Below are 11,091 nucleotides of genomic sequence, written 5' to 3'. Positions count from 1 at the left end.
AAATTAAAAAACAAAAGATCAAGTAAATGAACACCAAAGTGGGTGGCTACCAAGAAAGATACCTAACATTTGGCCTTTATACACATCTTCAAACACACATGCACATATCCACAAAAATATATGCATACATTACACACACACAAACACACACACACACTCTCTCTCATACTAACCTGTACATTTTACATAAACTATCAGGAAAGGAGGATAAGAGCAGGGCTGCTGCCTGCTCTCCATGAAAGGAAGGGTGATTTGTCCTCCTTGAAGAAGATGAAACTATAAGGTAGCACATTAGCTTTCAAAATGGCTGTAGTAACTGATAATCTGGATTTCCGCTTTACATAGCAGCACCTGATAAATATGTACCCATGGAGCTCCAAGAGAGAAAATTGCCACAGCAAACCACACCTGGGTTTATCTGGCTTAAGCCTGACATGATATCACTCATCTCAGAGGTATCATTATAGTTCCATGTTGTTTTCTCCACCCAAAGGTATTGCTATTTCTACTAAGCCTTGTTTCCAGTTGCCTCTTGTTAATGAAAAAGGCTTAAGTTTTCTACTTTTATTTCAGAATAGAGATTGTCCAGAGGTAGTTTATCTTGGTTCCCTTTCCCCTAGATTTTCTCATCATTTTTTTTTTGTATAATATATTTTCCTCACTCAACCTCCATTTGAGCTTACTTAGGGGAGGACATTTAATGATAACATCAAAAAATATTGAAAAGAAAAGGACATTGAACAATAACATCAAAAACTATCCCTGATATCCTCCTTTCCTTTAAGACTTCTGACTGACAGCTCTTCATAATATTAACTTACATGACATTGAAAAAGCAATCATGATTAAGCCAATCATCGTCAGAGACAAAATATGAAGAACTTTGTCTATTAGGAACGATGAAGATGGAACTAATCTCAAAGGACCAAGCACTGCATTGGTTCCTCTTTTCCCTTCTTTCTCCTGCTTCCCACTCTTCTTTTTCATTTTGCTAATCCTAGTCTCACATTCAGAAGTTTCTCATAGTCAGATCTGGTGGTGCATCCCAGTAGCCACACCACTCAGGAGGATAAGAAAAAGAATTGCATGAGTTCACATTTCAAGACCAACTTGTACAACATAGTGAGATCTTGTCTCAAAAAATGTCCCTCAGTATTGGCCATGCAAATGTGTGTGAACATGTACACCTGTAGAAACTACAGATTAATGTTGGGTGTCTAGATTACTCTCTATTTTAATTTTTGAGAGAGGGTCTCTTGCTGAGCCTGGACTTCTTCACGTTGGCTAGATTGGCTGGCCAGAGAACTTTAAGAATCCACCTATCTCTGCTTCTCCAATGCTGGGATTACAAGTGCATGTCACAATACTTGATTTATTACATGGATGCTGACATGCGAACTCATGTCCTTATGGTTTTATGACAATCACTTTACAACTGAGCCATCTTTCCAATTTGGACATAGAATTCAAAAAACATTTGTAATTGGAACATAAAAAATAATGACATGACCATGCAATGCTTCTGTACATCTTGCATTTTACAATGCTGAAAGCAGACAAAACATATTTATTTTTCAAGTATTTATCATTTCTATATTGTAAAAATATTAAAAATAATTTCTTTTAGCCTTTTGAAATTTCACTAAATTACAGCTGCCTATATCTATCCTACCGTGTGAAAGCAATCTTAAACAAAATGAGGAAAGTAAGAGATACTTTCTGACTTCAATTCTAGGATGTTAATCAAAATATACTAGATTTTCTGTGTAGAGAGAAATAGTTTTTTAAATGTAACTTTTCTCAATGAAAGAAATCAGATAGGTAAAGTGCCTCAAAATCAATCCACAGCTCTTATTCTGAGTCTGTGTTCTCAGACCTCAACATCAACTGAATAAGGAAAGGCTTTTACAGACCACCCATCTGGTCCTCATTCGCTATATGCTAACTATATTCACACAGTCTACATATTCAGAGCAACCTTCTACAGATGTGATTGCTGTGTTAAAAATTGCACAATCCAATTACATAGTGAAACCTAGCATTGAAGGATGATTAGATAAAGTTATTTGTAAATCTATAAAGTTGTATCTGGATCTGAGCCCCTTGACTTATTTTGTTATTGCATCTCTAAGAGACTTACTTAGAGTTTTTGAAAAGGTTTCTTTTCTTGTGATCCAACTCCCTCTTCTTTGTGGTGCACCCAGGTATTCTGAAGTGACCAGTAAATGGTTCCACTTCTGGTTCTGGAGCATCTATCTCATTTTCTTACTATTTAAGTTCAGTAATTGATTTATTGTTTGCAAGGTTGGACTTCATTTTCTTCAGCAGTGAGCCAGATGTGGAGCAAGAACCTTTTAAGTGCTTGAGGATTTTCTCTGTTGCATCTAAGAAAAGAGTTGAATGCACAACTCACACAAAACATAAGCAATTAAAGCCACACAAACTGTTAATAACAGGTCTCCTGGGCTATAGAGGAGAGAACAGCTTTAGAAAGGGTTCCCTGCCCAGGCTCTTCACTCTCTTGGGAAAGCATTCATCTTTTGAGACATTTGGAAGTCAACAAACCTTTATTTCATTCTGAAAGTATCTTAGAGTTCATATAGAGGTCATGCTTAACCTTGCTATCCACTATGCCAGTTTTCTATAGAAACCATTGCTACTTCTCTCTGCAACTCTGAGTCAGACTCCCTGTAATGGACTCTCAAGTTCTCTATTTTCATATTCTAGGCCAATTCTCTTAACTTTTAAATGAGACTGCATGAATGGAACATGTTTAAAAAGATGTCACAGATATTTGGAAATGAGAAGTGATAAATAGATCTCTCCTTCCCCTCATGTTTGTGTAGCTCAATCAATGGTTTAAAGAGTAAGAAAAAGACTGAAGGAGCATAAGGTCAGAAAAGAAGCGGCAAAGAGTAGGAATGAATTTCTAACTTAGTAATGGGTTTAGAAAAATTAGAAAAGACAAATAATATATGAAGTTCCCAAAGCACACACCAAGACAGAACCCTTCCTCCTCCCTTTACCTGATCGTGTGATCTTCTCTATCCAAATGCACAGAAAGAAAAATACAGCCCAATGAAATCAAGGAGAAAGCTTAAGTAGTATAAATGCCTGAGAAAACACAAACATAAGGCAAATGGAAATGACGAAGACAGTGTAAGACTTGAGAACTGAATTCATACAGGAGATAACAATGTTGAAGAAGACTTACACTGTAATGAATATCGAATTGAAAAACCCAAATAATCTAATTAGAAACTCAAAGGAAAGCCTTATATGTAGAATGAATCAAGCACAAGGAAGAATATCTGGTCTTAAAGACAAAATTGAGAACCTAGACCAGATAAGAAAGGAGTATGAAAAAAATTATGAAAACAAAGAAGAGATTAGATGTGGCATGGTAGGAGCCTGTAGGTTGGGATATAGGTAAAGATGATCTTAAGTAGAAGAAGACTAGAAATTGACTGAAGTGCATCAAAGAAGGCCAGAATAGATTGGGGCATTAGGTGCAGGAACTGGGTTAGATCTGAAGTGTTGGGGAAATGGAATGGATGGGGAGGGCAGGAAGAATCACTGGACTAGACTTTGTAGCCCAATTTTGATACAGAACTAGACTTGTTTATGAAAAGTAAAGTCAACCTTTTAAAGACAGAAGCATGAAACCTTGCATTTCTAGTCATGGACTGTGGTTGATTGGTCTTCTGCTAGTGCTCCTAGAGGCACTCACGTATGATCTGTGGAACCATGCATGTGTTGGGAAGGCTTGGCTCTGCCTATGAGCCTCCTGTCTCCTAGGAGACACTAGCTTAGCAAACTGTTCCAAGAGCTAATGGGATTAAGTAGACTAAATATATTAGCAAGGACGGGCTTCAGTACCTCACTGTGTAGATATGATCTTACCCCTTTGTTTTAGCTTTCATGTGTGTGTGTGTGTGTGTGTTTGTGTGGTGTGTATCATAGTCAGGAGCCCATGGACCTGGTCCAATTTCCTTAATTATAGGCTACTCTATGTCTTTTGCTGGTGTGGTGATAGGTAGTAGGAAAGGCTGTTTGAACACAAAAGGAGTGGAAGGCCTAGCAACCTGGTTATTTTGCATACATTTTCAAATGAAGGGTCAGTTTTCAGCCATTGTCCACCTTGTGCATGTTCCTGCTGCCTTAATTTCTATGGTTGTTCAATGATAATCAGTTCACTTCTTTCTGACTTTTCCTAACCACCTGTGTTGTTGCTATGACAGAACACTTAACAGAAGCAATAAGCTGGGGGAAGGATTTACTTTGTCTTACAGTTTCAGAGAATTTAGTCCATTATGGAGAAGGTATGATGTTGTGGTGGTAACTAAAATATGTGGTATATATAACAATAACCTTGGCATTTTGCCATGGTGCTCTGTAAAAGGCAGAGGCAGTATCTTGTACTGTTTTGTGTATTTTGTGGCCCCTCTACCCAGTAACTTGGAAGGAGGTATTCCAAAGACAAGAAAACTTTATTTTATAAACTCTTAGCATGCAGTATATATATAAATATAAATATATATACTTTATATATAAATATATATATATAAAATATATATATATACTTTTAAAAGCAAATTTTTAAAAAGATGAAATGTATATACGTTGTAATAAACTATCATTAATGATAAGTAAAATAACATGGTAGTTTTGACTGTATGAGTCAAATTACTAACATTTATATTAAAATCCTGTGGTTATTTAATTTGTTCAGCACATATTAAATGCATTTGTGAAGCTGGGTATTATTCTGATACCAAACAAACCAAGTTCAGCAATTAGTGACTAAAAATAAGGTGACCAAGAGTATGCTGTAAAATCATCTTTCTCATTTAGAAACCCAAAGAGACAGATTTATAACATCACAGAAAGAATATGGATGTGAGACTCCAACCTTTCTACTCTGAATCTTAAGATCTCTGACGGAGGAAAATAACCTTTAGCGATGAGAGAAGGACGCAGTTAAACTCACCTTTCAGCAAAGATGTGCTAGTAGTCAGCTACCCATTTCTATGAGATGCCTGACGGAATTAGCTGATAAAGAGAAAAATTACATGGCCACAGTGTAGGCAGTTGTAGTGCAAGACTTGACAGTCCCATTGCTTTAGGGCTGGGATGGAAGCACTGGGTAGTAATTGTGAGAGCATACTGGAATAAACAGCTTACATCCTGAGCCAGGAGGCAGACAGAAAAGAATTTATTGGGTCCACTGGGTCCACAAGTCCTTGCATGCTATGTCACTAACAACCATTGACTAGATTCCAATCTGTTAAAGATTCTACCACCTCCCAAATGCCTCATTCTGGGAATCCAGTTGGTAAAACATGTCCCTTTGCAGACAAAACATAGTACACACCAAATGCCTAATGAAAATGCAGGCCATAGTGGATATATTCATTACCTTAACATTACATACATTAGTTTGAATAAGAATACACTCACAAAGTTCATATATTTGGATGCTGGTCCCCAGCTAGTGGCATAATTTGAGAAGGATTAGAAGATGTGTTGATGTGGAAATTTCTGATTTCTTTGGAGACTCAATTGTGTCATGTGATTTGTTTTGATACTGTCTTATGAGAGGACGTATATGAGAGGATGCTTTGCTGAAGCTGGTCTTTGCTAATGACACTGGAATTGGCATTGATTTGCCTTGCTTTCCCTAATGGTCGTTTGTCATGACTTCATATAGAGAATCACATCAAAGAACTTCTCATGATATTCCAGCAGTTTCTTTTCCCTTCTGCTGACTCTGTCTGATTGGCACAGCCTTGTGGTTTCTTCTGGATTGAGTTACTGCTGTTGATTTGTGTGAACTGAACTGCTGACATCCTGATAATGCAGATTTAGTTCACCCCAAAGAACCATTTCTAAGCAGGTCCACATCCTCTTTTGTTCTATTTACTTTTCCTTTCCACTACATCTGGTGGGTGATAGGCTAGATGTGAGGATAGAGCATTAAGTACCCTTTCAAAAGCAGGTTTTGAAAAATCTAAGCCTACAGCATGTCCTTGTTGGAGTGTAGCAGAATTTTAGCAGAACTGTTGTGTGTGAAATGAATCTGGAGTGATGGCACTTAAGCTTTGAAGTAGCCTTTTGTCAGTGACTGTTATTTGAGATTTTATGGGTGGGGTTGTTCTTTTGAAGGGCTCTCAGAGCCTTCATATAACTTAGTCTGAAGACACGCTTGGCAAACCAGAGAATCTCTTATGGCTGAGAATAGCTTGGATGATGGGCCTTTCAAGTCAACCCCTAGATCATCTAAGAAGAATTTGGTATGCCAAAATTGACTTACTAAAAGTGCCTTTTGTATAACAGTAGAAAGAGCTTCTAGGAAGCTGTCAGTGTTCAGTCCTTGAGAGGCTGATCCACTGCAGCTGAGAAGCCTAAATCCATCCTACAGTATCTCTCTTTTCTTCTATCAATCATCCTGCACAACCCTGAACACATTGACATTGGAGGAGGTGTGTCATTAGGGATGTGATTTGAGGTTTTATTGTTATAACCCCATGTCTGTCTGCTTGGCATGATGAGCATGAACCAACACTCTAAAACTGTAAGCAAGTCCCTGATTAAATGCTTTCTTTTATAACAATTACCTTGGTTATGGTGTCTCTTCACAGCAAAAGCACAGTAAAAACGACATCATTATTTCACACACACACTATATATATACATATATTATATATATATATTATATGTATTGTGTTGATCCCCATAAATAGAAAGAATCATGATCTGCAAATTTAAAGTGATGTTAAGTAAAATAAGTTAATGAAATCAAAGTCAAATAGATGCTTTAAGAAGGCCAAGCTGCAGAGTGACTCAGAGGAAGAGCTCATGATTATTATATAGGAATCCTGGGGGTCAAGCCACAGCAAGGTTACAAAACTAGGATAGAGTACTTAGGTGGGCAAAGTAGAAATCTCATGCATGCCCTTCTGTCAGAAAACTACCAAAGATAACATATATGGTACAGAACAATCTGTGAGTCTCCAAAGATGCAAATCCATCAACACTAAAAAATGTTAAATGCAGAAAGAATGCCGGTTTTGTCTTGTAGCAAAAGCAGGAACTAGATGGGAAATAGTTGGCACTTGGTAGTGGCATCTGTCACAGGATACAAGAGGTAACAGGAGAGTAGGTCAGTGATACAGGGCTTTTTAGAAGCTAGATCTTTTGGGTGGTTCACAATGCACATCCAAGTAGCATTTAAGCCCACATGTATTTTCATTTGTATTGTAGGCTGAGGGTCAAGCTCAGGGGTTAGATGTCCCCTGAAAGTCAGTTTCTCAGCTCACAGTTATCAGAAATGTACCAAAAGTCAGATATAGCTTTTCTTTCTTTCTTAAAGATTTCATAAGAAAAAAATGTATCCACATTTCTTGTTTGTAAAACCAAAATTTTATTAGAACAATAAAAACTCTGCATAGAATAAGCCATACTTTATGCATGCCAATTTTCCTATATATGCAGACACTGAAGCAAAGTCTAACATCATAGCTTTATTTCAGGACTTGTTTGCTTTTTTACTTCTAGAATGTGGTCCATAAAAGTCTGTGGTCTGCCTGTCTTCCAGTTAGACAATGCCAGCTATCCATCTGGCCTGGCAGCTCTGAAGAGAGATGCTTCCACAGCCAATTTGCAAAGGTTCCAAGGCCTGATTGTGAGTGACTGCTGTGGCTATTCCTGTGCTTGTGGGAAGAGGGACCAGTAAGCAGTATGTAACTATACTTTTGGCAACTTTATTGGCTCTTTCCCCTACCACTCTCTCCCATCCCTTACAAAGCCCCAAATTCTAGGTAGGAGAAAAAGAAGGTTAGAGGGGAAAAGGGGTGTCAATATTGCTAAACTGCTTCCTGCTGATTAGGGGTGTTGAGTTTCTTGGGGCAAGTTCAATCTTCATCTGCAGGATATCTCCTCCAGCAACCAGGGAACCTGCAAACAACAGTCAATGGCAACCATCAACAGCAGCCGCAGGGGGAGCAATAGCTGCCAACCCCTCTCAGGCTTTGGTATTTTCAAATCCTCTCAGGAGTCCCCAGAATTTCAAACATTAACTATCTTCAGCTGGCAAAATGATACCCTGCCAGAGCATGAGACAAAGTAGTTAGTTGCTGTGGACAACCTGATGCACCCCAATAACCCACATCTGGGATTCAAACAAAAATATATTCAGATAACTTATCAGTATTTTTAAAGAAACCAAAATTCTCACTACAGCAGTACTGTGCATGGGCTTTTCCAGCATCAAAAAGAGCAGGAAACATGAGGAAGTGAGGATGGAATGAAAACAGTGAAGCTCAGGAAGATTTTGCTTATAACATACAATGAGAGCATCATATATGCAAGCAGGATGGCTCCCCTGCTGGGTTTTTCATCAAGGGGAGGGGGAGAAACCAATTCTGTGAACACTGGTTAGTAAATGATTACTCCTTGTGTGGTTGACTAAAAATTAGTTTAGCCTTACATTTGTCCATTGTTTTTTTAATTAAAACTGTGTGTTCATTCATGCCTTCAGAGTGTTATGGTATGTGCTTGTTATCTTCTTTCACTTTGCAGAGCCCTAGGATAGAATGCAATCTGTCACATTTAGTGACAAGTGCCTTTACCACTGAACTACCTCACTTGTCAAGTTTTTTTTTTTTTTAGTCCACTACAACCATTGCATCACTCAATCATTGCTCAGAAACATAGAACAATATGATGGAGAATGTCAGACATATACAGGTATGTCCTAGAGTTTTAGGTGTAGCATATCACTGTAATATTGATTACGTGGTGACTTTTAGTGCAATGTGTGAGGAGCCGCCCTTGCAATCGCCATTACAAGATGGCGCTGATATCCGGTGTTCTAACTAGTAAACAAGTAGTCTGTGCATGTGCTGGGGTATTTTCCCATGCCTTGTGCCCTGCCTGTCCCGTGGCGTCAACTGGGCTGATAATGAGCAGCCAGTCAGGGTGAAACACGTCTCCAACCGCTCTTTGTGGGTTATAAAAGGACTGAGTTTCCTGTATTTGAGGTCTTCCTGATAAGTAAGCAATAAAGCTTTGCCGTAGAAGGATCCGGTTGTCCGAGTGTGTTTTGCTGGCGAAACGTTACAAGGACAGCAATGAGTCCTCATAGAGCAAACTTGACCAGATGCCAGAGATATCAAAATAAATTTGATGGCTGATTCAATTAGCTATTTCAAACCAGGGCAAACTGTCTGTGTTTAGTGTAGGACAGTAAGAAATTGCAGGGTCCCTCATGTTTTTCAGATATGGTTATTGGCCATGCCTTTTATAGATGCCCGAAACAAGCTGGCAAAATACTAAGTAAATAGCAATTTCTTGCCATCATTCTTCACGATTTAAATCATGCCCTTTTCTCTTAGGATATGGTTGATGGATGCAAGTATATGACCCCAAACTCACTAATTCTTAGCATCAATTTCATTAGAAAGAAGCCAGTCATTTAATTTTTATTTTTTTAAGAAGGTGCAGTCAAGGCAATGCATAATTCTATTTCTTATAAACAGGAACTCCTAGCAGATCCTTCTTACCTGTTTAGAAACACAGAACAGTGTATGGTCATGATGTAGTTTGTAGGACACTATGTTATGCTATTTGTTATCACAAGGATTTTGGATCCTATGTGGGAAATCTTCTCTATGGGCATAGTTCTATGAATTAGCAGTCTCCAGTCTTAATGTTTCTACAATTGATGTTTCTCAAATGCCTGTGCATAGGACAATAAATAATGAGACAGTCATTGTGTAACATGGAAACTATAACCCTATGGATCCTAAAGGAGTTTCCATGCATCAAATGAGTTGGTTCATGCAAAATATTGTGTGATATTTTGGGGGTATGTGGGGGTTTTGAGACAGGGTTTCTCTATATAGCCCTGGCTGTCCTGGAACTCACTCTGTAGACCAGGCTGGCCTCGAACTCAGAAATCTGCCTGCCTCTGCCTCCCAAGTGCTGGGATTGAAGAGGTGCACCACCACTCCTGGCTTATTGTCTGCTTCAAAGTAAAATTTTTTCTCCAAAAGGCCATGAATTTTGTTACAGTCCAGCCGTGTGTATATTATTGTGGGCAACAGCAATTGTGGAAAAACACATATATTAAAAATTTCAGATTCTGTGTCCCTAGTTGCAGACTGTCTTTTTCTGCAACCTCTTCATAGCATCTTTGATATCTCTGTTCCTCAGACTGTATATCAACGGGTTCAACATGGGAATCACCACAGTGTAGAAAACAGACACAAATCTGTCAAAACTGGAGGAGCCACCAGAACTTGAACTTAAATAGACAAAGATACTGGAGGTGTAGAATAGGGAAACAGCTGTCAGGTGAGAAGCACAGGTGTTGAATGCCTTGGATCTGCCCTTAGCTGAAGTGATCTTCAGGATGGACAAGACAATATAGCCATAAGATATCATGATAACTAGCATGTTTACAAATCCAAAGATCATTGTTAATATGGCAGTTAGGACTTGTACAAAGAAAGTGTCTGTGCAGGACAGAACTAACAACTGTGGCATGTCACAAAAGAAGTGCTTGATGACATTAGTTCCACAGAAGTGGAGACGAAGCAAAGCAAACAACTGTAGTAAAGAAGCAGTGAGCCCAGAGAGATAGGATGCCAGCACCATCAGTACACAAAGAGTGGGTGACATAATCGATGCATACAGAAGAGGGTTACAAATAGCAGCATACCGGTCATAGGCCATGGCTGCCATGAGACAAGACTCACTCAACCCCATGGTGGAAAAGATGAAATTCTGAACAATGCAGCCCACAAAACTGATAGTTTGCCTTTCCTGGAAAAAGTTTGAGAGCATTTTTGGGACTGTACTGGTAACATAGCAAAGATCTATGATGGAAAGGTTACACAGGAAGAAATACATGGGAGTGTGGAGGTATGAATCCATTCTTATTAACACAATGAGGGACAGATTCCAGGTCAGAGTTGTAATGTAGATGAGCAGAAATGTGACAAAGAGCAGTATTATTATTCTGGGCAAATCTGTGAATCCCAAGAGGATGAACTGGGTGATCTCTGTGCTGTTTCCCCTGGAAATCAT

At 38.7% G+C, this 11,091-nt stretch overlaps 1 protein-coding gene across 1 annotated transcript; it reads right to left on the bottom strand.

Annotated features, from left to right (window-relative positions):
• Positions 1–10,152: 10,152 nt before the first annotated feature.
• On the bottom strand, positions 10,153–11,091 carry LOC110285913 (olfactory receptor 5AN1-like). Its single transcript, XM_021152392.1, has one exon. It carries the CDS (start codon positions 11,089–11,091, stop codon positions 10,153–10,155), a length of 939 nt encoding a protein of 312 aa, XP_021008051.1.

Source organism: Mus caroli, unplaced genomic scaffold, assembly GCF_978045245.1.
Source record: "Mus caroli unplaced genomic scaffold, Mus_caroli_1 scaffold_20, whole genome shotgun sequence".
In the NCBI taxonomy this organism is placed as follows: Eukaryota; Metazoa; Chordata; class Mammalia; order Rodentia; family Muridae; genus Mus; species Mus caroli.
Note: the sequence above shows the minus strand (reverse complement) of the source record. Positions and strands in the feature narration are given on the sequence as shown.

Bases quoted from the DNA above. Each gene is read 5' to 3' on its own strand.
- LOC110285913 (XM_021152392.1), bottom strand. From the start codon at position 11,091: ATGATTTCCAGGGGAAACAGCACAGAGATCACCCAGTTCATCCTCTTG.